This window comes from Brassica napus, chromosome A9, assembly GCF_020379485.1.
Source record: "Brassica napus cultivar Da-Ae chromosome A9, Da-Ae, whole genome shotgun sequence".
NCBI classification, from domain to species: domain Eukaryota; kingdom Viridiplantae; phylum Streptophyta; class Magnoliopsida; order Brassicales; family Brassicaceae; genus Brassica; species Brassica napus.
Window position 1 is genome coordinate 30,571,057 of NC_063442.1, and position 25,826 is coordinate 30,596,882.

The 25,826-nt window shown below is 36.1% G+C and overlaps 5 protein-coding genes and 1 long non-coding RNA gene across 9 annotated transcripts; 5 read left to right on the forward strand and 1 right to left on the reverse strand.

Annotated features, from left to right (window-relative positions):
* Window positions 1-1,432: 1,432 nt before the first annotated feature.
* Window positions 1,433-4,131, forward strand: LOC125578384. Of its 2 annotated transcripts, XR_007316469.1 has the most exons (14): window positions 1,433-1,686; window positions 1,761-1,822; window positions 1,894-1,959; window positions 2,021-2,096; window positions 2,186-2,256; window positions 2,355-2,456; window positions 2,535-2,624; window positions 2,744-2,818; window positions 3,010-3,042; window positions 3,186-3,257; window positions 3,384-3,452; window positions 3,545-3,666; window positions 3,780-3,872; window positions 3,977-4,131. XR_007316469.1 is itself a non-coding variant. In XM_048740915.1 (13 exons), exons 1-13 carry the CDS (start codon window positions 1,632-1,634, stop codon window positions 3,799-3,801), a joined length of 915 nt encoding a protein of 304 aa, XP_048596872.1. In that variant the 5' UTR covers window positions 1,434-1,631; the 3' UTR covers window positions 3,802-4,131. The 2 variants fall into 2 exon arrangements, 1 of the variants encoding a protein (XP_048596872.1); XM_048740915.1 differs by having other exon boundaries at window positions 1,434-1,686; window positions 3,780-4,131.
* A 4,281-nt stretch (window positions 4,132-8,412) lies between these two features.
* On the forward strand, window positions 8,413-10,260 carry LOC125578385. Its single transcript, XR_007316470.1, has 2 exons — window positions 8,413-9,207; window positions 9,293-10,260. It is a non-coding gene; the product is annotated as an uncharacterized LOC125578385 (long non-coding RNA).
* Window positions 10,261-14,269: 4,009 nt separating this feature from the next.
* LOC106397704 lies at window positions 14,270-16,164 on the forward strand. The gene is made up of 7 exons (XM_048740920.1): window positions 14,270-14,449; window positions 14,540-14,692; window positions 14,804-15,022; window positions 15,132-15,247; window positions 15,344-15,510; window positions 15,594-15,748; window positions 15,825-16,164. The coding sequence occupies exons 1-7, from the start codon at window positions 14,411-14,413 to the stop codon at window positions 15,909-15,911; spliced, it is 936 nt and encodes a 311-aa protein (XP_048596877.1). The 5' UTR covers window positions 14,270-14,410; the 3' UTR covers window positions 15,912-16,164.
* Window positions 16,165-18,991: 2,827 nt separating this feature from the next.
* On the forward strand, window positions 18,992-20,333 carry LOC106399525 (homeobox-leucine zipper protein ATHB-54). Its single transcript, XM_013840000.3, has 3 exons — window positions 18,992-19,286; window positions 19,538-19,887; window positions 19,957-20,333. The coding sequence occupies exons 1-3, from the start codon at window positions 19,169-19,171 to the stop codon at window positions 20,176-20,178; spliced, it is 690 nt and encodes a 229-aa protein (XP_013695454.2). The 5' UTR covers window positions 18,992-19,168; the 3' UTR covers window positions 20,179-20,333.
* A 691-nt stretch (window positions 20,334-21,024) lies between these two features.
* Window positions 21,025-22,862, forward strand: LOC106399220 (ultraviolet-B receptor UVR8-like). Of its 2 annotated transcripts, none has more exons than XM_048740918.1 (7): window positions 21,025-21,286; window positions 21,365-21,517; window positions 21,598-21,756; window positions 21,839-22,000; window positions 22,094-22,225; window positions 22,306-22,470; window positions 22,544-22,862. In XM_048740918.1, the coding sequence occupies exons 1-7, from the start codon at window positions 21,088-21,090 to the stop codon at window positions 22,732-22,734; spliced, it is 1,161 nt and encodes a 386-aa protein (XP_048596875.1). In that variant the 5' UTR covers window positions 21,025-21,087; the 3' UTR covers window positions 22,735-22,862. The 2 variants fall into 2 exon arrangements, with proteins under 2 accessions (XP_048596875.1, XP_048596876.1); XM_048740919.1 differs by having other exon boundaries at window positions 21,598-21,726.
* LOC111197768 (protein PTST homolog 2, chloroplastic-like) lies at window positions 22,777-25,803 on the reverse strand. 2 transcript variants are annotated; one of them, XR_007316471.1, is made up of 8 exons: window positions 24,956-25,784; window positions 24,720-24,888; window positions 24,461-24,626; window positions 23,873-24,075; window positions 23,585-23,730; window positions 23,352-23,499; window positions 23,200-23,271; window positions 22,777-23,105 (listed from the first exon to the last, which is right to left on the reverse strand). XR_007316471.1 is itself a non-coding variant. In XM_048740917.1 (8 exons), the coding sequence occupies exons 1-8, from the start codon at window positions 25,480-25,482 to the stop codon at window positions 23,010-23,012; spliced, it is 1,524 nt and encodes a 507-aa protein (XP_048596874.1). In that variant the 5' UTR covers window positions 25,483-25,803; the 3' UTR covers window positions 22,777-23,009. The 2 variants fall into 2 exon arrangements, 1 of the variants encoding a protein (XP_048596874.1); XM_048740917.1 differs by having other exon boundaries at window positions 23,200-23,268; window positions 24,956-25,803.
* Window positions 25,804-25,826: the final 23 nt, after the last annotated feature.

Below are 25,826 nucleotides of genomic sequence, written 5' to 3' on the forward strand. Positions count from 1 at the left end.
CCCTTTTCCTTTTCCTTGGTACTCACGCTTCTCTCGTCTTCTATCTTGTTGTCCTCCGTTACCGTTAATCACCACCCTTTTGTAACTTCTAGACCGATCCTCCAAACCACCTTCAGGATCATCCCTTATCTCCACCACCTTGTCAGTATTGTTTGAGGTCAGCGGGCACTTCTCTAGCTTGTGGCACAGACTGAAACATGTTTTACAAAATCCAAACAATTTTTCATATCGCAAAGAAACTGGAACTTCCTCATCTTCGTAGTACTCTCCTCCCTTAAAATCAACCGTCGTCTCAAACGTTAACTCCTTATACCCATCAACCGCTACTTGTACTCTACCATAATCCAAGTCAACTGCTTTTGTTACCCCAATTGCATCACCAATACTCCTGAACGTAGGAGCTTCCCAAAACTCCAAAGGCACACCCAAAACCTTGATCCAGAAAGTGATCTCCGAGGGATAATTCGGAGTTTTCTTTGGTTGCCAACGAACCAGAGAAATCATCCAATAATCAAAATGAAATGGCTGCATCTTCAGCACTGTTTCGATATCCTCCTCGGCATCAAAATCAAATTGAAACCTCCCAAGCCCCAAATCAGTACCCACAACTTTTTCCACCATATTCCAAATTTTAGGTAACGTCAACACCAGGAAATTGATATTCTGCTCCGCCGGGTTCATGCACCTTCCAATTAATGTTTTGGAATAGCCCTTGATGAGATCCGAGTTGTTGAAGTGAGGAACCGATATCTTCAATCTCTTGTGCGCACCTTCACCATTCTTCATCTCTCCAGAACTCCCAATGAGTTGGCTCTTCGGTTTGCGAAAAATTGGATTGAAAAAAGATTGAGATCCCTATTTACTTTCCATTTTGTGATGATTTTCCTGGATCCCTTCGCAGATCTGATGAAGATCTTTTCCCCCTACTCTTCCCGCCGTTCCCAAACTTGCCATCTTGACTGTATTTATCAAATATCTTCTCGATCTGGAACCCCCGTTCGATTCCGGGATTCCACCGTCTTTGATTCATTGAGACCTAGGACAATTAAATGATATGTAATATCTTAACTATTCAACAACAATGATATATTTAAGAAATCAATATTTGTATTCGTCATTATATAATCGATAAAAATTGTAGTGTTGCAAAATGTTAAAATTATTTAATAAATAAACATTACTATAACAACTAACTCTGCGCATGCGCGCGGGTTATCATCGAGTTTGTAGTATTTTCTCAACCATTTGTGATTGTTTTTTCAGCTTTATCAGATAGATTTTTAACTTAATATTTTTTTATTTTGGTTTGGAATTTTATTTAAAATGTTAACTCAAAATTCAAATAAATAACAATGTAACTAATATCTACTATTATTTCAAGATCTATAAATAATAAAATTACGTTGTTAATATATTAGCATTTTGAAAGCTGGACCGACCGGTTTGACCGGTTGAACCATTCTTCTGTCTTATTTCAAATTGCGTTAAAGGCGGTTGAAATTGACCTAGAGACGACGACGTTTTCACAAGTAAAATCGAAAAAAAGAATATCTTAATAGTATAGATACCTACATATATATTCGATTACAGACGGAAAGCTGCGGCGGCGTCGGAGTAAAACAGTCGGAGCAATGGCGATGCAAGCCGGAGTAAGCTTATCGAGGATCTTAATCTTAGCCGGAGCAGGTATTCTCACTCGCTTTTCTCTCTTCAATGTTACCTTCCTCGCCACCACTAAATGTGTGATTCCGAATAACAAGGCTATACTGGTACGATCATGATGAAGAATGGCAAATTATCGGATATATTGGGTGAATTGCAGGTACTCTCTCAACTTATTTCTTTTTTACTCTCCTTGGAAAAATTTGAATTAATGATTTGTTGTTTCGATAGTCTCTGGTGAAAGGTATGGAGAGATCCGAGGGAGATTATGATGATTCCGACGCCGTAGCTTCTCAGGTACTTTGGTAGCTCATGTTTTTGATGAGAGGAATCTTAATTGATTGGTGATGATTTGAAGGTTCGTAGATTGGCCATGGAGGTTAGGCAGTTAGCTTCAGCGCGGCAGATAACGGTCATGGATGGAGTTTCTGGGGGTATGTATGTATGTAGTTGTATCAGGAAAGCTTTTAGTGTTTCTTGCTCATCACGTTTGTTTCTTTCTCCTTTGTGTGTGTGTGAGCAGCGAACTTACAAGCTCTTGTTGTACCTGCTGCGGTATTGGGAGTTTTAGGATATGGTTACATGTGGTGGAAGGTGAGATGAATCATCAATCATGTTAGGTTTCATTCTTGTAAGCAATTTTTTTTAAAGGGGGAAGTAGAAAATGTTTGTGTTTTGTTTACACTGGTTAGGGACTCGCGTTTACTGATCTTATGTACGTGACGAAAGCCAACATGGCTACTGCCGTGGCTAACTTGACCAAGAATCTTGAGCAAGTTTCCGTGACCCTCGCGGTTAGTTTTTTTTTTACTTACTGGTGATTTATGAAGCTGTAGACATAAAGTTGGATCCATGATCGTTTGGTTTTCCAGGCTGCTAAAAGGCATTTAACGCAAAAGATTCAGAGTATGGATGATAAGGTAGAAAAGCAGATTGATCTCTCCAAGGGAGTCAAGAACCAGGTATACGATTATAGTTCCTACCACTACGAATGATTCTCTTTCATTGCTATATATCTGTAATATGTTGAATCAGACTTGGGCCAACGAAAAGTGTTTCTTTTTTGGTTTATGCTGAACAGGTCACCTTGGCTCGTGAGGATATCAACTCACTTGAGCTTGATTTGGCGTCATTGAATAATTTGATTAGTGGACTGGTGAGTTTTTAAATTTCATTCTGTTTAAGACACACATGAGCAAATTATTAGTTGTTTCTCTTGGATCGTGAACTAAAATGATTGCATTTAGTCTTTGAGCTCAAATTAGGAATTAGAATTCTCTTTTTTGGAGTATTTTATTCCCTTGATTTATCTCTCCCTATTATTGTCGTGTAAAACTATATTTGCAGGATGGGAAGTTGGACACACTGGAATACAAGCAGGTACATGTTTTCCACCCTCTTTCAGCTGTGAACTACATGAAGTCTTATTAGCTTGAAAATCAAATCATTTGTCATTATCATGGTTTCTTTAATTGTACCACCCACGAATTGGTGACTCAGTGCTGTTATGTTTCTGGTGGCAGGATGTCACAAATGTTTGCATGCTACACTTGTATAACTATTTTGGAGGCAAGAGCACAAAACTGCCTGACATGGTATGCTTCTCTTAAATCAAATTGATACCTCTATATGTCTATATTAATATCCTTTTTGCGTTAGTGTAATATTCCCTTTTATCTTCTTTTGTAATTAACTTCTGCATGCAAACTTCAATCTTTCAGGAGCAGCTTCAACTTCAACTTCCTGTGAACCAGAAAGCTCGTAATTTGCTTGCTGATGTTGAAACCAAGGTGGTCTTTTCTAATTTGACTTTTAAATTAAACGAGTTAAAAGGGAAACTTCTTCTTTACTGATTGACTATGTTTTGACCATTCTTTTTCAGGGGCTGAAAAACTTTGCTGAAGAACTGCTTGGAAGCAATGGCACAGAGGAGGGAGGAGCAACCACGGTGAAAATTATTGGTATAACTAAGTCTAATGACAAGTCGAGGCCATTGTTATCAAGGTTTGATGAATTTACAAAGCATTATGTTCTGTATCTCTCTGGTGAATTTTTTAATACATATATATATTTATAGAGAGAGAGAGAGAGTTGTGACAAAGGACATGTGAATGCAGGGTTGGTTCAGCTAGGTATTGATGTGGAAGTTTCTTGATGGCGGTTGGCTTGCGGGATGTATATAAAAACAAACTCTTAACTTACACAAAATGGTATCGTGAGCCGTAGAAAGCTCTCATTAATTATTCATTGGCTTGGTTTGTTACCCCTCACGCCACACGTGGGTCTTAATGATATTCTGGTTTATACTTTGGAGGTATTTCCTTGAACTTGGAGAGTTTGTTTATTGGGATGGTGGACATGTGCTGCTTCCGGTTTAGGACTTTTGAAACAATTAAAATATAGGTGATGTGGGGAATTATGTTATACAAGTCCAGTTAAGATAAAATATGGTTTGAGACACTCGAGACATTCCTATTCGAGTCTTTCAACTAAGAGTTTTTCATGAAAAGCAATAATATTATAATAAAACAAATCTGTCGAAAACTTGAGAGATCTATAATGTGGATGATTCCAACCTACTACGACACTGAAAGGGAAGATAAAATCAATTGTTATAAACTAGAGAGATTTTCGATATGGATGGCGTTAGTATAAAGAACCAGTCTACCAGGAGACTGAAAAGGAAGATGAAATAATTTTACAGACGCAAGTCGAATTAAGGGTGTGCATGTGAGTTTAGTTGACCCTGACAAAAAATGTGGCCTTCTTGGTCATTTTGAAACTACCTGCTAGGTAAAAATACTGAAAGAATATTAATATTCAAGACATTACCTTCTTTGTAAATTTTGACATTAATATATATGACAAAAGAATATCAAATCCGGACCCTTAAAAAATATTACTCCCTCCGTTCCAAAATATAAGATGTTTAGAAGAATTTTTATGTTTCAATATATAAGATGTTCTAGATATGTAATTTTAAGTTAATCAAAAAGTGTGTAGTCAATCAAATTTTTCTTTTTTTTTGTCATCATAGTCAATCAAATTTAATAGTTCTATTTTGTAATTGGTTGAATAGTTGTTAATTTATAATTTTAATGATACTTTTTAGATAAAAAGTAACTTTCTTAATAAGTGTATACTACCTAAAACATCTACTCCCTCCGTACTCTTTTACATGACGTTTTAGACTCTTTTTCTTGTCTCATTATATTTGACGTTTTCAAAAAACTATGCACAATATGATAAGATATGACTTTATTTACCCTTAGTCAACAAACTCGAGATTCAATATGGAATAATGTGTTACGTTAGATGATGGTCAATTAATGAAAAGGATAGAAATGACTTTGTAGCAATTTGCCTTAATTTGTGTGTAAACTATAAAACGTCATGTAAAAGAATACGGAGGATGTAATATTTAAAACTGGAGGGAATAATATTCAATGATTAACACATTAAAAGTGTGTAATAAATTAAACTGGGATGATGTGGCAGGAAGGGCAAGCAGAGCCTAACTGAAACCACTTGTCGATGCAAAAAGCATGGAGCTCATGTCCGTATTGTGGCAGCACTCGCACCACGACCTGCCTCGTAATCTTCAAGACATATTACACATCTAGATAACCTCATAGTAGCACATGATTCCGTCGAAAATGTCAGTGTTGGGAGAGACTTCAAAAAATCTCCTTCTTCAAGAGTTTTAGTTTCCTCTAATAACTCTACAGCTGCAGAAGTGTAATATGACGAAAAAGATCATCAAGATTTGAAGATAGAGGTAGGACCGCATCTGTTGACTTAAAGAAATCAACAATGGCTAGTTCAGTAAAATTTGCTTCTGCGGCTGCTGACAGAATGGCCAAGAGAGGAGGAGGATGAGAATTGAGAAGTAATGAGTGAGAGTCTTCCTCCAACAGGTTTGATCAAAGAGTTATTAAGCTTTCGATCAAGAAAAGTTTAAAGTCATTAGGGCATGTATTTGATCTTTTATTGTTACAATTTAAACAAGGGTGAGATAAAAAAAATTCCGATAAGTAATCGCAACACGCGCTTCTCCTCCCCTCCTCCAGGCGAAAAGCAAAACCCTATCACCATCTCTGTGTCTTCTTCAACTGCCGCCTCCGTCGCAGTTTCGTTGCCGACTGCTCATCAGAGCTCCGACAAAGAGATTTCATCCCTCGTCACTTTAAGTCGTTACTTTCCTTCGATGGATTTAAAAGATTTGCCTGGTGCCAATGTTCAGTGTGCAAAAGAAAAGCTTCACGGTCTCCGGTCCCAGCTCCTCCACAGAAAAACTTCACAGTGTAGATCCTCGATGGTCGTATCTAAAGAAGTGGTCGGTGACCCTTCCTCCATCTCCTCAATCTTCCCAGTCTGATCCAGCTTCTCCAATTCCGACAACTTCACTTCTTGGGACAGAGGATACAATGCAGCAATTGATGGTCTCTCGTGGTTCAGAACTCGGAGAGAAACTCATTGCTGCCTCTATCGCTACTGTCACCTCTCCTAAGAACCAATCGCAGGTTATTGTTCAAGACCCTTAGAATGCTCTTACTGGTATGTCTGATCCTAAACCACAATCTTTAGAATCAAACCCCAGCTTACCTCCAGCAACTTCGGAACCTCCTCCATCTCTAGGAGCTTGGACAATTCCGCTTAAGATATCTTTTCAATCCGATGGGAACTAACAACAGGGACCATGGCCCTAGTACCTACCCAATTATCTCTGATGATTCTATATGGCCTTGTCTATGAAAGCAGGTGGGTAAGAAAAAAGCAGCACCATATGGTACTTCTGTTTCAGTGCGACAGGATGATTCTAGTCCCATTATTAAGGCTGCTTCTCAAGAGTATCCATGGGCAGCAAAGATGAAATTAGTGTGCAATCTCAACAAGGTAACAGTTCATGTTTATTTGGAGGATGGAACCCCTAAGGTAACTGTCCCAAGTCATGTTCTTCTTCAAGGAATTGAGAATCAAAAAGAATTTGTGGTAGGTCAGTTTTACTATGCACCTCCTGGAGGTTTGGCTCATGTTGTAGTGACTAGAATATGGGGCAAAAAGTGTCGTATTTTTACCAAAAAGTTAGGAGAATCATCGTATCTGTTTCATATTCCTGATGAAGCAACTCGAAAGTTTGTTATTCAGAGGGGAGTTTGGCATGTTGATGACTGCTTGATGTTTGTTTCTGCTTGGACTCCTACCAAAACAATTACTCTGCCATAAATCAGCACTGTTCCAGTTTGGTCATCTCTTAAGAATATACCAAATCAACTCTATTCTATTGAAGGAATAAAGTGGATCGCTTCGGGTATACGAGAGCCATTGCTTACGTATAAACCCTGGCTTAATCCTACTCTAATAGGAGAAGCTAAAATTATGGTTGAGATTAAGTTAGATAGACCTTTTGCTCAAAGAGTGGCTATTGAGGATGAGAGTGGATCTGTCTCATGGTTGATGTGTTGTACTGCTGGCTGCCTTCAAAGCGTGTACGGTGTGGTCAACTTGGCCACAAAGCATCATGATGTTTGGGACAGCCTCTTGATGTAGCTGGAAGCACCAAGACATCATCTCTAAATGATGGGGATGTTGTAATAAGTGTTAACTCAGCTAGAGAAACGGAAAGTACGTTGGTATCGTTGGTTGACAAAGAGGAAAGAGATACTACCATTTCTTTGAAGGTGATTGTCCCACACGCTCCAACTCTAATTGTGGATGCTACTTCTGATTCAGTTCAGAAAGAGATTGTCCCTCACACTCCAACTTCAATTGTGAATGCTATGTCTGACTCAGTTCTCTAGAGGCTGCTACTATCAAGCCTAAAGATCACTTCATTACCGCTGAGGAAAAAGCAAAACAAGACACATCATTCTCATCAAAAGGGAATGTTGGACAAGGCTCCTCAAAATATATCTCTGAACAACGTGCATTCACGGGTAATACTCCAAGCATCTCTCACAAAACATTAGTCTCTTCAAAAGCGACTCCTATCTACATCTAACCAAGTCTCGACAAATTCTGTTCTAGCTAGTTGTAGAATCCGCAAGAGCTTGTCTAGCTCTAATTTACTCACTAATCATTTTAGCTCTTTGTTTTCAGATGATGAAGATGAATCTTTAGTTTCAGATGAAGAATTGGACCCAAAAGAAAATTTGTTTCCGGCAGGCAGAGTGTTTCTTCGGGATAGACCGGTTAAGCCATCCACAAAGGCTAAAGAGATGCAATCGCATTATGTAGCTCGTGGATGTAGCTCGTGGACGGGGTAATCGAAACCGTGGTCGAGGTAAAAGAGGTGGGAGTGGATAATTCATGCACTTGAGTTTCCAAAACTTTTGCTCTTACTATCTCTTTTTCTTATTAAGAACTTGTATTGCTTCTAAACAATATCTTAAGCTTTTGCTTATCTCTACTGTTTTTAAAAATTGTATGACATTTGTCATAGCTGTCATTGTTACTTGCATTTAAATAGAAAGCCTTTTTTCAAAAACAAAAAAAATACCAATAATATAATTTTGATTTTGAATAATCATCACATATATCACCAAAAGTATAAATTTACTCCACATATATTGAGTCATAAATATTGATCATCAATATATATAGAGAAATTCCCTAGGATAGACCTAAAATTTTTTTTGTCACAAATATAGACCTTAAAAATAAAAATGACCAAAATAGACTTAAATGTTTTATTAAAAGAAGTAAATATACACTTATACCCCTAGGTTAATTAATCTAGACATTATGGTTTAGAGTTAAGGAGGTGGGGTTTAGGGTTTAAAAATAAAAAAAAAAGTTAAAATTTTCAAAATAAAAAATGTTTTTTGGTCATTTTAGTTTTTGAGGTCTATTTTTGTGACAAAAACTTAAAAAAATGTATATTTAAGAGAATTGCCCTATATATATATATATTATTTTTTTTTGTAAACAATCATCAATATTTTCCTTGAAACTTTTGTCCGTTGTGGTTGGTTAGTTACATCATATTTTAGATAGCTCCGGGAAATTGCAACTCAGAAAATTAACACCAAGTAGAAACATATAAGATACTTCCTGCTGGTCAAGCATTTTATGTCTTATGTATTGCACAATAAGACACTTCCTGCTGGCCAAGCACTTTATGTCTGTTTATTAGCTTTCATACCCTCATTCTTAACCAGACCAAACTAACCTAACCAGACAATTAATCATGATTACATTTTTTTTAATCAAAATTCAATTTCTGTCGGAGAAATCAAAACACGATATCTTTCTCATCAATTCAAAACGTACATCCACTTTCACTTTACCAAATCTCCAACCCTAATTTCGTATACCTCTCTACTTCGAGTGCGACAGAGAGATATCACACAAAACTGACGAAATCGAAGGCGCAGAAGAAGTCCAAGGCGTCTCACAAATCCAAGGTGTCAATTGCGGCTCTTTCGTTTGAGTCGCTTTTTCTGGTTTTGGATTTAATGGAAAAGATGAGCAGCCATTCAAGTTGAACTATTCTTGCAAACTTTCCTTGTGATATTCACGAGAGCGGAGGTGAAGATTTTTTCAGTAAGATATAGATTTTGTTTCCGCTGATTCTTGAATTGGTTTACTGAATGTTGGATCTGATAAACGTTGTTTTTGTTTATGGCAGTATGGGCCTGTTCTTCAAAGTCGATTTGAAGATCCTGCCATGTTGCCGTTCCGCCTCGTCTCTGTCAACCACGACCACCATGAAGAGCCATCTTTGTCTTCAAGTCGATTTGAAGATCCCATCATGTTGCCGTTCCGCCTCGTCTCTGTCAACCACGACCACCGTGAAGAGCTATCTCTGTCTTCTGAGTCTAGACTTTTATGAGTTTTATAGAAAATTGATGCTTAGGTAGCCATTAATTATCCCATTTGGAGTGGGTTGATAAGCCTGATTTTGTCACTTTCTCATTGTTTCTTTGATAGTTATATCTGACCAAACACGCTACCACTCCCTTTATGTATCTAGTTATATATTTATGGCTCTTGTATTCTCCTGTGAAGATGTTCCTTGTCTGACTTGTGATTTGAACAGATTGTGGAGGGGATGATCAAGAGATCAAACAGGAAATGGAGAAGCAGTTTATGGACCTTCTATTAGTTGGATATGTCAATTCTTAACTCGACGATTATAGTTTCTTGATATTCTATCAGTTATCACATCCACAAATGGCAACTGCAAACTTTCGTCCACATCCACAAACGATAACCATTTTCAGCATCCACAAACATGTATACACATATGTATATCAGAGAGACTCGCTTATAAACAGTAACTCATAGACATATTGTCTTTTGTCAAGGTTCAAAGATTCAAGGAATGTGTTCGTTATTGGAGATTCGGGTTTGTTTAGTTTCAAATTGTGTTAATTATTGCTTGGTTTAGTTTGGTTAATTTAGTCAATTGTGGGTTGCAATTCGAAGGGTTCAAACTTTTAGTTTGGTATGTTTGGTCTACTGTCCACAGATCGATATCCACATCCATTCATATTCACAATACTAGTCATTCTATGTCTAAGACTCAAGTGTGTATTCATTCTGTCTAAGATTCAAGAGTGTATTTTTTTTTATTCTCCACGGTTTGTTTGTCCATATTTTTTTAACTTTTTTTTGTTAGTATTTCTTGTCCACGTTTTTTTTGTATTAACAAGTTTGATTTACAAACTATGTAAAATATATCAAAATGGATGTTAAAATATAAATATTTTTTTATATAATTTATTATACAAGAGAAAGAAACTAAATGTTTATTATAAAAAAAAAAAAAACCAACAAACAAATACATGGATGAGACAGTTATTTAATAATATTGAAAAAAAGAAAAAGTGGTCCACCGTTAACTAGCCTCTTGTTTCTTTTTACCAAGCAAGAGAGATAGTTATGTACAAATACAAAGTGGGAAAGAGAACAAAGTGTGTCTCTAGCTATAAGACCATCTTTAACCCTATAACCCCATATGGGTTTCTTAATAATTTTTAATTAATTAAATATACTTTAATTGTACTTAAAAACTCTAGTTAAGAAACCTTTAAAATGTGTGCTCCAGTGGTAGTTTCTTCATTAGGATTCTTAAAAAAATTTAAATTGTGTTGTTAAGCTTGTGTTGCAAGCAATTGGAGTTTCTGATGCCTCCAAGTAATATATATATATATATATAAATACTGGAGAGGTGGAAGCTGAAGCTGAAAACAATAGAAGATGGCTTGAAGGGTACAAACACGTTTTCTATCTGTCAAACGACTACAAAGACTGAAAAAACTGGCAAGATTTTAGGATTCTTGACGAGTGGCGGTGGAGGATCAAAGAAAAGGTCTAGTTCTCAGCCACGAGGCTCAGTTACAGGAAGAATCCATGCTATGAATCAGCCGAGCAACAGAGCTGCAGAGACTGATGGAAAAGAGAACTCAAAGATTTCAGCAAACGGATTATCTGATCACGATGCTAAAGAAGAAGATATGGTTTCAGGGTTTTTGTATGACAGGCTTCGGAAGGAACCATATAGAAGAAAAAAATGAAAGGCATGTCTATTTACATGGTACTCAGTGTAAGGTGATGTTGCCTGCTGTGTAGAAGCGCAAGCCGTTTGAGGATGAAACGAGTTTGATACCTTTGTAAATCGGGAATTCGGCCAAAAAAAACCTCAACTTTACACGAATTGCCAAAACAAACATGAACTTTGAGGCTGGCCAAAAAAACACCAAACTTTCATTGACTTTAGAATTAATTGACAATGTTTTCGCTGACTTACCAATTTAGCACGCCGTCAACAAATTTAACAGAAATATTTGACGTCGTTTATTGTTGACGTTAAGTGAAACGACGTCGTTTTCAAATGAGATGAAACGATGTCGTTTTACACGATTTGAAATTTAAAATATGTAAACCCCTGGATTCGAACCCAGGTTGGTTGGTCAAATGGGAAGGTATTTTACCACTGTGCTACTGGCACTTTCAATGTACTTACTAACATGTTTACTTTTATTTGGTACATATTAAATATAAAAAATTCTCTAAAAACTTAATAAGATCTTTAAAATTCCAAAAAATTAAAAAATAAAGAAGATTTTTATAAAACTAATTTAGAAATTAAAATTAAAAATAAAATTTTATTTTCTTTTTAAAAAATAAAAACTCTTCCAAAATTTTCTAAAAACTTAAAAAGATCTTTTTTAAATTCCAAAAAATTGAAAAAATAAAGAAATTTTTTATAAATTAATTTTGAAACTAAAATAGAAAATAAAATTTTATTTTTTCTTTTCAAAAAAATAAAAAATCTTCCAAAATTTTCAATTTTTTTAATACATTTGCTAAAAGTTGAAATTAATTATACACACATAAAAAATTGATAATTCTAACTTTAATTTTTTACATTTTATTATAATTTTTAAAAATTTGGATTTTTTTTAAAATGAAAATTTTGGATTTTTTTTTATTTTTTAAAGAAAAACAAATATTTAATTTTAATTCAAAATTAATTTTATGAAATTTTTGGAAGATTTTTTTTATTTTTTTTTAAAGAAAAATAATTTTTTATTTTTTTAAAGAAAAATAAAATTTTATTTTCAATTTTAATTTCAAAATTTATGTTATAAAAAATTTCTTTATTTTTTTCAATTTTTTGGAATTTAAAGTTCGTTTTAAGTTTTTAGAAAATTTTGGACGAATTTTTATTTTTTAAAAAGAAAAATAAAATTTATTTTCAATTTTAATTTTAAAATTAATTTTATAAATCTTCTTTATTTTTTAATTTTTTTGGAATTTTAAAGATCTTATTAAGTTTTTAGAGAATTTTTTATATTTAATATGTACCAAATAAAAGTAAACATGTTATTAAGTACATTAAAAGTGCCAGTAGCCTAGTGGTAAAATACCTTCCCATTTGACCAACCAACCTAGGTTCGAATCCAGGGGTTTACATATTTTTAATTTCAAATCGTGTAAAACGTTGGCAATTCGTGTAAAGTTGAGGTTTTTTTGGGCCGAATTCTCTTTGTAAATCTTGTGAGAGCATCGGCACGGTTTAGGAACAGAGAGGGGTTTGATGGAACAAGCCTTCTCTAGGTCAGGAATTGCGTGTAGGTGAGAAGGAAGATCGATGTTGAACTGTGACAGCTTTGATCACTTTGGATCTACTCCTATGTCCAGTATGGCACATGATACCAACGGTAGCACCTGCATGAAAGATGATGATGTGTTAAAGAACTGTATAAGGGATATGAACTAGTTTTCCAGTACGTACCAGAGATACGGTCGGCTGAGGAAGAGAGAAGAGAGGCGGCGAGAGAGTTTGATGTCTTAGCCTGTGCCACAGCACCCTCAAGCACGAAGATGCAGATTTACTTGCTTCAACAGCTCTTCTTGCGTCCGTTTCTTCCTCAAAGCCGAGAAAGCCTTCTCCTTTCCATGTTCCCGGATTAATTCTCTTGCTCCTTCCTTCTCAGCTTCAATTACTTTCTCAACCTAATTTACAAAAAGTTATGAAGGTGGGTTAAAATGGAATAAGCCAAGAACTCAAAAGCTTGAGCCTTTTGTTGTCATCAGTACTAAATAACAATCAAAACCATTTATAACAACATAGGCTTATTCTATCGAATGAAACAAAACTTCAAATGGTTAAACCTATATGATCACAGTTCATATAGAAAGGAGATAAGATTGGATCAAACAATACCTTTGTTTCAACCTTGGAGGTGCGAAGTAGAGCTTGGAGGTACAAAGGAAAGCCAATTGAACAAACAATACGTTTGTTTCAACCTTGGAGGTGCGTAGGAGAGAACGACAGCCATCGTCGTCTTGCGGAGACAACGAGGGAAGCGGCGGAGAAGCCGAGAGAAACCAAAGAAAAGAAAAAGAAAAAAGAATAATAGAAAAATATATGCTTTGTCTTTCGTTAGCTGACACGTGGAGGAAAAACCTCTTTAGTTATCTATCACAAAAATCTTTTCTTAGACCATCTCCAATGTATTTCTCTATTTTTACCTCTAAAATAGAGGAACTCTATAATAGAATTGGGTTTTACTCCAATGTATTTCTCTAAAATAGAGATCTCTACATATAGAGCAAAATATAGAAGAATGCTATTTCTTCCTCTATAAATAGAGGAGAAAATATCAATCTCTATTTTAGAGGCAAAAATAGAGATAAGTTGGAGTGATTTTGCCTATAAATGCTATTATAGAGGTAAAAATAGAGGTGGGTTGGAGATGCTCTTAAGGATCGATAACTCCCCTTTTATTTAGTTTTCATTTAATTAAATACCCAATTAACTTTAAAACCCCATTTAAAATCCCCCGTTAAAGATGCTTAAGTGCCTTATCTTTATCTTGACAAGAAAGAGAACAATGCGTCTGAGAACGTAACGTACTCTATATACTTCGAACTTCGGAGATAATTTTTACCAAAACTGCAAAAGGTAAAAGACGATATAGGTCGTTGTGGTACATACAATTGAATTCAAAAGATTTTCCACCGTGGTTTGTTAATATATAATTTTATGTAGAAATTTTTTTTATATAATATTGGAAAAGATAAATTCTTCGTGACCACCTACCGATTTCCCACTAGCTCAATAAAATTCAATTATTATTATTATCCGCTAGCAAGCAATCAATGTACAGTGGCGATATTTGCTTATTTTCCACACTCTGTCATGTAATAATTAATTACTAATTTTCGATACGATCTAAGAACAGCCAAGCTAAGTTCTGTTTCTCATCCGGACAGAGCTCAAAAATCTTCCTACATGGGTTCTCTCGACTTGCCTCAAGCTTCATCGTTCAAGGTTTTATCTCTAATATTTTTCTTTTAACGTAAGAAAAAATCAAACCAATTAATCATCACGACAATACATGATTATATATGTTGTTATCAGGGAGGAAGTGAAACATTTCTCCGGGATGTTCTTGAAAGTATACTGAAAACGTATTTAAGGAAGAATCCGATGGCAAATACGGTATGGGAACTAATTCAGTCAGTGGACAACGAAAAGGTTTCCTACGACCACTTCTTTTTCAGGACATTCAAGGTACCAACACTTTGCGTGCTCATTTCTGATCAACAAGCTTGTGTTTAAGTATCGAGTTTGTATTTTTTTTAGGCAACAAAGTATATTAAGAATTTGAGGGCATCATTTTAGGTCGATGGTTATGGAATAGATTCTCTGTCGAGCTTTTTCATGGATTATGGATATACAATTGGAGGCAGACTTGATTTTCCAAAGAAGCATGTACACGTTCTCTGGCTTTCTCCACCGGAGATTCACATTCCTGGTGATGGTCACCATCTAGGCAACGGCCCTTTGCCACGAATTGTTATAGCTGAGCTTCTTGTGGACGAACTAAGCCCTGAATCACAGGTATTGATGACAACAAACATAATGTTGTCATTATCAGTCTTCAACATATCTAATTCTTGAAATACTTTATGGTTAATGTTGGCATTTATCCAAATTTATGGCTAATTAGGAGATAATAAGGAAGTATTTGAAACCAGAAGGTGGTAAGCAAGCCATTCTTTCAAGCACTTTGGGATCTTTAATTTGGGAGAAGCCAACATCCAACGACTTTAATCAACTTGCAAAGTATATATCTGATAACTTCCTAATCAATAACTTTTAGTCATTACATTTGATGGTTATAGCTTATCAATAATTGAATTGTATGTCTGAATGGTAAAGAGAGAGTGAATATGGAGCATGGGCGCTTTTCCACGGCTACACACTGAACCATCTTGCTTTTGCGGTCCATCGACTTAAACATCGTTTTAGTGACATTAAATGTGTCGAAGAGTATTTCAAAGAAAAGGGATTCAAACTCAACGAAGACGGAGGAGATGTGCTCAAAGGTTTTCTTCACTTCTCTTGAGATTTTTCATTTGAATGCTTCTATTCTATAACAATTATTTAATTAGATGAAAAATTATTTCAGTGAGTGAAGATGGTCTACTGCTACAAGTGTCGTTAATGTCGGAGAAGCATGAGGTTGAGTTTGCAGATGGGGTAACTGAAACCATCACGGCTTCATACATAGAGTTCGTTCAACGTCTAGTTCTTCCAGAGTTCAAAGATGTGCCCGGTGATGAGGTAATTAAGAAGCGATTTACATTAACTGCATCTTACAATAGTATGAGACATTTTTCACTTTTTTCTTGTGATACAGATCAAAGAATTTCATAGACGTGAGGGTCTCGAGCAAGCTAGCGCCTACCACATTATGGAAAGCACCCGTTTCACAGCACAAGATTAAAACCAGTTGGCTTGTCTCGTTCTGCTCACCATGTCAGTGTTGTGTATCTTTAGTTGTCCGTATGCTATTTGGACCATCTGCGTGGTAGATCTTTATGTTGTACTTTTGTTGTGAACTGGTGGTAACTTATGTTGTTTGGGAGTCGATGAATAATTGAAAACAAAGTGTGATCGTTTGGGAGTCGTTTGGTGTGTGGTAGTTGTTGTGTACTTGTGTTTTCAAATTTTAAATATAATAACTGGCTCAGTGAATCTATAGCCTTAGTTCATATAGACTAATTGGTTGAAAATCTCGTCTCGTTTTAAGTTATTTTGTTTTAAAAGAGTTAACTTATTCTTTTGTACAGTTGATTTGTATAACTGATGGTAAAACAGTAACAATATGATTTATTTATTTTTTTAACAGTGACAATATGATGTAGAAGTTGTATGCTTTCATTAATGTATTTATAAAATGATTGATATATAAAATTATTACATCTTTCTAACTAGTATAAATATAATTATATTTTATAATATATATATATTTTTCTAATTGAAAATAATGAATAACATTTAATTATATTTAAAATTTTGAAATAAGTTTAAATATTTAATTGTAAATTTACTTATTTTTTAAAATATAAATATAACTTTTGGATACAAACATAATTTTGATATTATTAAATAAAATAAATAAATTGTTTTAATTTTTATATTGTTTTAATGCAAATGCTCTACTAAAATTTCCATATGAGAATGTTGAACAAAATGTACTTAGAGAGTATTTGCATCTTCTAAGTCTTTTTCTAAATGAATTTTTAATAATTTTTGATTGGATAATAAAAAGTACAATGTTTTTGCAAATTTTTGCCAATCAAACCTTTAATACAAACAATAAAAACGAAATCAGCATATCCATTTACACAAACAATTCCTTGGGGAGATGACCATAACCACACCAAAGCTCCTTTGAACAAAACAGCATATTCATTTCCTTTCGTATCATCATCATTATGGTTGTATACAGACAGTATATAGATGACTTCTGTTTTCTTTTAAGCCTAACTCGTCCACGAGAATAGCTAGTGGGCTAGTGGCCATGTGGAGAACCAAGATTTATAATCTACTTCAACATTTAAGCAAAAAAAAAAAGAAAACATTTAAGCAACTTTTTGAACGATCTTCCGATCATTTTTCGTCCATGGCTTCCTATTATTCATTGTATATTCTTGATACGCTGTTCATATAGTCATATGCTGTCAATCTGTCATTCATACTACTACATCTAATATCTTAACTACACATGTTTAAGATCAAACTCAGTTCATGAAAAACATGTAGCTACATTTTAACTATACAATTCAAAAAAAACTCAATATATTTTGCAATACATATGAAATCGACTTAGAAAACAAAATAGCCCATAAACACGTATGGTTTCATTTTCATATTATTTTCAATTACAAAGAATATTAAATGAAAGTGTTTAAAAAAAGAATATGGAGTGAAATAAATCACTCTTGTAACTTATCGTTCAAATAAAAATTACGTAAAATTCAAACCAAGTTAGCCATATAAATCACACTAGCAAGTAGTAACCAGTAAAATGTTTCCCATCACATTAAACACGTCCGAAACAGATCGCATATATCTCATTTTATTCGACCGTACACGACTATTTACGCACACGAAAATGAGGTTAAAAATTTGATGGACTTTTTGTTGTTGATCTGCTGGACCATAATAGCACGAGACTACATGTGTTGCACTTCCACCTCGTCCCCTGTGTTGGGATTGCGAAATCCCGTGTCCAACTCTATCTTATCTTATTAGTATGATATTGTTCACTTTGGGCCTTAGAGGCTGGCCCGCATGGATTTACTTTTGGTTTGAAGGCCTCGTACATTAGAGTTGGACATCTCTTTATATATTAGACTTTCATTTGTCTAATATCCGATGTGAGACTTAACTTGTTATCTCACACCCTGTCAGATTTATTAGGCGCAAATTTTAACAATGAAACCATTGTTCATGTATATATGTCAAGTTCAAACAATACTAAGCCCGTCAAGCTCAAAAAGAAGTAACATATCAAGTTAGATGAACTTTAAACTTAAGAACAATTGACACTAAGTAGATTTGTCATATTTTTTTTTATATATTAGTTCTTTAATTCTCCAAATACCAATTTGAGATTTCATTCATTAACATAACACACAGTATAACTTATATACTAATTTATTATCTTAATGTCACCATTACGTACATAACTTAGGAGTATAGACGTAATATTCGTAATACAAGGTTCAATCCACCACCCGATCCGATATTTAAACATTAAGGTGGTTTTGATCCGCATTTGGATCCAGATAATAAAATCAAGAACTTGGATGGGTTATAACCCAAGCCTTAAACAAAACTAGTTTAAACAAAACTACTCGTAGGAAAAACAAACAAATTTAGATTTTTATTTTCTGAATTCATCAAATTGCATAATCCGAATAATAAGGACAGCACTACACTATCATGTGAATGAACAAAAGTAAGGTAATACTTTATTACACCACTGGACATTCACAGTTTTCACGAAACCAAACCAAAAGAATCTGATGTCGACGGAAAACAAAAGAATGGGTCACTTTTAAAATTTCCTTATTTTCGTCAAATGTAGTACACAGGGATTGTTTATGTCACAGAAGGAAATATTGTACCCACTTGCATATAAATAGACTACAAAGGTGATTAGAGAGCATCTCCTGTCCAACTTGCGAACTCATGCACACTAGGATCCGGTTTTTCTTTTCTTTTTGAGGTTAATTAATATTGAACCACAATCATCATGTTTACATAGAGAAGTTATGAGATCTTACTTGTCACATAATGGCGGTTGCATAACATGTTTATATCACTATGTTTTTGTTTGTTATACGTTTCTCTAGTATTTTCCCTAATATAAAGAGTAACTTTTTATTAAATGTAACATTGAGTTGTTTTTTTTTATTTCTAAAGAGGCCTATGGATTGGAAAAAAATGTTAGTCAATAGACTTGTTTGAACTCAGCTGATTATAAACCACAAGTGTGATCCCTCTTATGGCAAAACAGCATCTTTGTCTCACTCTTCTTACCAAACACTTAAACAAGCAAAAGGAATCGTTTTTTTTTCTTGTAACTTTTGTTTTTCACAATTCCATAATTTATCCTTTATAAAAAGTGACTCTTGTGAGTCTCAACATTTACAGCAATAGACTCAGCATTTTAATTTACAACATTCACCAATGGAAAACTCAAACATTGATTCAGAAGTTTTCTCTTGGTTTCAGAACCAGAACCAAAACCATTGCCTTAAATTTCATTCTTCTTGCTTTCCTCCGACCTCTCAATCTGCTCTTTATGGTATTCATCTTTTCCACCGTTCTTGATTTTGGTTTTGAGGGTTTCCTCCAATGCACCTGTTGTTTAGTTTTGACCTTTGACGAATCTTCATTGTAGTCAAATTGTATCCACTCTGAGTTTAAAAAGTTTGAACAAAAAAAAAGGTTAAACTTTGAACAACTTCACGTGACATAGAAAGATTCTCTTCTTAATTTTCGTGTCATTGTGGATTATTGAATGAAAATCTTGGTCACACATTCTTCTTGATTCAGGATCTAGCTCAATGAGCAACACGGAGACCAACACTGTGGACGAAGAAGACGTCTGTGAGAGCAACAAGATGCGTGAGACAACCAAGAAACGGAAGCTGACACCAATCCAATTGTGTTTACTAGAGGAGAGTTTCGAAGAAGATAAACGACTCGAACCAGACAGGAAACTCTGGCTGGCCGAGAAGCTGGGTTTGCAGCCGACCCAAGTCGCTGTATGGTTCCAGAACAGAAGGGCTAGGTTCAAGACAAGACAGCTAGAGCTCGACTGCGACTCTCTTAAGGCTAGCTATGCTAAGCTCAAGACTGATAGGGACATTCTCTTTCGACAAAACCAAGCCCTCGAGAACAAGGTACATTTATTCTTAAAATGCGAATTTTACAGAGACTAAGTTAAACATTTTGATGAAACACTCAAACAGGTTGCTCTTCTCAAAGAGAAGCTGCAATTCCAAGAGAAACTCGAAACTCAGTCTATGGAAGCCGAGAAGCTTGGGGAAGAAGGTAGCTCGGTGAAAAGCGATAATACGCAGTACACTGAAGAAGAAGAAGGCTTGGGAAGTAATCAATACAGCTTCCCGGAGCTTGCAGCTCTCGGATTCTACTATGACCCAACAATGAGTGCTTCAAATCTAGGGTTGTGAGCTTGTAACACTCTAGGTCTACATCCCGTGTGGCCCAAGATAACTTATCTGCTTCTTTCTTTTTCTTAGGGTTCATATTGAGGCGAAATAAACGTTGAATATTTTCATGGTTGGTAATAAAAAATTTATGAATAAAGATATTAATTTTCTTGCAAGTTAAACGTACGTTATGTTATAGCCATCCATGGTGTTAAAGTACTACGACCTTTCATAGAAGTCGACCGACAATACCATATTTTTCAATGACTAGAGAATCCAAAGGTTGTGTGTATTTTTTCAAATGATATGATGTGATCATTTAGCTGTCCAAATGTATATACACTACGGCTGATAACATGTTATATGCTACATTTCCAAATAGTCAATGATTGAAATAGTAGAAAGGAGAATTGATTCTATCATTTGAAAAGGACTAGCATTATTTGATTTATGATAATACAACAAATTAGTTTGTGAAATTGAAAATAGACAGAACTCTTCTTTATCCGAATCACGACCCATGGCGATGTTCAAAACTCAGCACAATCTTTTGAATGGCCACGTGTGCGGATCAGATGACTCGGATCCAGATATTTCTGCCGTCCACGTCAGTGTGGGACCTTTTAGTACAACACACATAGATTTTCTCTGCATTAAAAATATCGAGTTAAGGTCAGACAGACGACACGTGGCAAAGTATGTTTGGAAGTGCTGAAGGATTGGAGTTTTATGGGTCCATCGATATGTCATGTCTCTCTCTCAACTTCTCAACATGTGGACACTTCAAAGTAAAAGTGGAGTTACTATGTGGGCCTTCTTCCGATGTTAAGCCCATTTACTTTAAGCCCAAGAACTCAAATTAACTTTAGCCAGTTAGGTTCAAACTACGTCGTTTAAGTCACTGTGCAAAGCATCAGAGACGGTCGAGTAATGGCCGAACACGGTGGGATAACTCCGGCTCCGGCCGATGAAGAAGAACAAGTGTGGAGCTGGGGCGCAGGAACGGACGGCCAACTAGGGACTGCTAAGCTGAAAGACGAGCATATCCCGCAGCTTCTCTCGCTGACGTCACTTGCTTCCATATCCATGCTCGCATGTGGCGGCGCTCACGTCATTGCCTTGACTTCTGGTAACCCTCCCTTCAAATCTTCGATTAAGTATTCTTCTGATCCGACATTTAAAGTATGTTTTTTTTTTTAATTTGCAGGTGGTAAGGTGTTGACATGGGGAAGGGGAAACTCTGGTCAATTAGGACATGGGGACATGCTCGACTCTTCTTTGCCAAAACCAGTATCTTTCTTCGACGACTATGTTGTAACTCAAGCCTCAGCTGGATGGAGCCACTCTGGTTTTGTTTCAGGTAAACTTAACATGGAGGTTTGAAACTGCTTAGGAGGCAAAGAGATTGATCTCCCTTTTGTGTTTTTTCTTGTGTGTTAGATTCCGGTTGCCTTTTTACATGTGGCAATGGCTCATTTGGTCAGCTTGGTCATGGTGATAATATGTCACTTTGCTCTCCAGCTAAAGTCTCTTACTTTGCCGACAAGAGTGTGAAGATGGTAGCTTGTGGTATGCGCCACTCACTTGTCTTGTTCGCTGGTAAAAACATCTGATACTGCTGCATTCACCAGCTCTTCAATAAAAGTATGTTTTCTCATTTGATTTTTCTTGTCTTCTTCAGGAAATCAAGTGTGCGGATTCGGATCTGGGAAACGCGGACAGCTTGGTTTCTCATCAGACAAAACTAAGTCACTAGTAAATCTTCCATGTCTTGTCTCTGGATTAGAAGATGTTGAGGTTGTTCGTATAGCAGCTAATGGAGACCATAGTGCAGCTATCTCCGGTTAACTCTTTAAGTCTCTCATGTTCAGTTTCTTTTAATTTCTCGAATCATGCGTCTGTTTTGTTAAACTCGTATTGCGATGTGCTTGACCAGCTAATGGACAGATGTTCAGTTGGGGAAGAGGATTCTGCGGCAGCCCTGATGTTCAAACCCCTCACTGTTTTCATTCATCTCTTTCTTTCAGAGATGTTGCTTTAGGATGGAATCATGCTCTGTTACTAACCGGTAATTTCTGTGTAGATGCAACAGTTACCTTCTATTAGCTCATTGAACTCATTTCATCTGCTCATGGACTTGTTGAACAGCTGATGGCAAAGTTTCCAAGCTTGGGAACACCCTTAATACACAATCCGACAAGCAACAACTGCAAGTAGATCCGTCTGAACCTTTTTTGGAGAAAGTTCCAGGTTTTGATGGAGTTAAAGTTGTGCAGATTGCAGCAGGAGCAGAGCATTCTGCTGCTGTAACAGGTGGCAATTCATCTCTTTGTTCTCCAGACTTTCTGAGTTATAAACAAACAAACCTGTGAATATGCCTTTGCAGAGAGTGGAGAAGTTCAGACATGGGGATGGGGTGAACATGGTCAGCTAGGTCTTGGAAACACCAATGATCATAACAATCCTCAACTGGTGAGTCTAGGAAGTATAGACCACCGGACACAAGAGACCAAAGTATATTGCGGAAGTGGATTTACATATGTAGTAAGGCGAATACAAAAGCGTTCTTCATCATAGAAATGGATGTATCATATCTAATGTGTGTAACATTGTACGATGTGAGAAGTCAATTGTTTGCATTATTCTCGTCAGAGGAATAGTCATTACAATGATGAAAATTGAGATATACAGATTTTTTTTTCTTACTTTCTTGTTTTTTCAAGATTAAAAAACCTACAGCTCTACTGCTTTCCCTGGCTACCTTGCTCTACTTGAAAGTGAAAATTACAAAAGAAACTAAAACCCTAATGATTCAGTTCAATGCTCCATGGATGGTGGGATTAGCAATGACCTCACGAGATGATGAGCAGATTGTTTTCATATCCATCACAAGTAACAATGGGTCGAAGCGGGTCCACTTTCCACTGGCCATCAACTACAAACTTTATCTGTGAAGAAAATGTAGCGAGGCTAAGAACTTGGTTTGGCTCATAAACTGGTAACATATTAGACGCAGATACTGCTTTGATTGAATGATCTAACCTGGTATTTTCCAGGATATAGCTTCAGCGACAAAGAGAAGACTCCGTTCTGTGCTTTCTTCATTTTCCTCTACTTGCAAAATGATAAAACAAATTAAGTACAAGTGAATCACTTAGATTAATCCGTTTGTTCCTTAATCCATATGAACTCACCTGAGTTGACCAACCGTCAAATGAACCCGTTAGTAAAACTTCCGAGGCTGAGTTAGGCCATACTATGGATGCAGTCCGGAGTAACCGTAAAGCTCTCCTTGCATGATCTATTTTTCTCTGTTTCTCCCTTACAATCCTCTGTGCGTCTCTAGAAGAAAAAGAAGTTAACCAATGTGAGAGACAATAGCATAATCTTCTCCCTTTTCACATAAAGTAATGAGAGCATAACATACATTATAGCCATAGACATCTTTCCTTCGAGAACAGCTAGCTTTGCCCTCGTAGACCGTAGCTTGTTCTGGGCATATATGATTTCATTCTCTTTGAACTCCCAATCATCATTGAGGTTCTCCAAGTTTCCAGATTTTATCTCACTATCCTACATGAAATCATAAACCAAAAATAAGCCAAATGTTAATCATTTATAGAATCGCTACTATTTTGATCAGTCAAATAGAGAAAGGATTCTAGGTCCCATCCGTTCAAACAATCACACACGAAGACATGAAAACATACGTTACCTTGCTTGTTACAACTTCATCAGGAGGAGACCTAAGGGATTGAAGAACAGAAGAAAGTTCTGACTGGAGATTCTGAAGACGGCTTTTGATATGAGTTGTATTTATATCTTCAGAGTAAGATGCAGTTTTGTCTTTTCCGTTTGAATCCTTATTCGTATCATCCTTCTTTAGACCAACCAAGCTACTTGAAGATATTTCAGCAGCTGTACAAATGTTTATTAATTTTCTGTCCACCATTCTGAGCTCATTAATTTTTATAAAATGGAAAAAACGAATAGAGGAAACCAAGTTGCTTTGGTCTAGTGGTATAGGAGCTCCAGCTGGAGTGCCCGCCCCTGGGTTCGAGCCTTGGCCACTGCGGAATTTAACATATGGGCTGCAGCATCCGAGACCGAAGACCGTTACACGGTGAGCCACATGGTGACGCCCTGGCAGCGTCCATGCTCACTTCGGTCTCTAGTCTGGACCACCTCGGTGGGGCCAGGATACTCGGTTAGCAAAAAAAAAAAAAAAAAAAAAAAAAAATGTTTATGGCTTTAGATCTTTGTTTACTGAAATCATTATATATGACAGAAATCACTGCCATACCTTCAAAATCTTCATCAGTAAAGCCAGCTCTCCTCATACTCCATGTTCTCCACGTTTCTGATGTAGACGAATTGTTTCCTGAAACTGGCTTGGCTTCTTGATACCTACTTTGTCCATATTCCCCTGAACTTCTACTACCGTCGACTTCTTGAAACTCACTAGCTGTCTTTTGTAAAAAAAAGTAGGCAGCACCTCACGACATAAACAGTTTATTCGTATGAAGTGAACAGCAAAGCTTATAACAGACAAGAAAACATACCACAATAATTGAAGAACGAGGAAGGGAACCATTTAGGGTGATATCATCATACATGGCACCATTGCTTTCTCCTTTCCCACTCAAGTTTATCCCTAGACTCAAATTCCTTTCTTTCTCCAATCTGGTCAAAATGCCTTCAATTCCACTCTCATTCTTACCATCTACTTCTCTGATAAAACAAAGCCTATGTTAACTAACATTCTCAAATGCATATAATAAGAATTTAGAGGACTCACTCTCTTGAAGATGAAGCATTCGAGGAAAGATTATGAAGCTGTTTCTCAATAGGCAAGTCCCCTAGCACGACGTTCTTCTCTTTTACTCGGACCTCCTCTTCTTGTTGTTCATCCAAGTCCCATCCCATTGAAAGCCACCCACCTTGGTTTACGATTCTCTCCACAAGATCAAATCTTTCGGACCTGATTAAATCCTTCTTGCTCGGAAACATGCCAGGTTTCTCAGAATTCTTCATGAACTCCAAAATCTCAGTTTCCAGATCCTTATCGCTATCCCATCCCAAATCTTGGTTATTGCACATCCTCAGAACCCCACTGCGCCTAAAGCAACAACCTTTCTTCCTCAGCTTGACCTCAAGAAACCATTGAACAGGCCCACAACTTTTCCCATCAGCTAAGAGACTCAATTTCCCCGAACAAATGGGATTGAAGGCAGAGAAAGAAGATAGAGGCAAAAGGGTATCGGAATCAATCAGCGAATTCATATAAGCAAAAGAAGAAACGGGGCCTGAGTTGAGAGAGACCATCTTTGGAGCATTTCGTCGAACAGTTTCTGTGCGCTTCTCTATCAAGCGGTCCTCATATCAAAGAGGAGAGGTGCTAAGAAGAAACCGTACTTTCTAGTAGTGAATTAGATTTGCCAAATTCTATCTGTTTCAAATAAGGAAAAGAAAAACAAGAAAGTACGAGAAGAAGAAGAAGTCATGTGACCGCACAAGAACCAAAGCTTTTCAATCTGAAAAAACATTAAAGGAGTATGCTTTATTCGGACGTTAATCAAATTCCAAAGATCAAGTTGAGGTAAGTTTCTTTAGATTCTTAGTTTGTTAACTTTTTTTTTTTCAGCTTATTTGGGTTACCACTTTTAAAG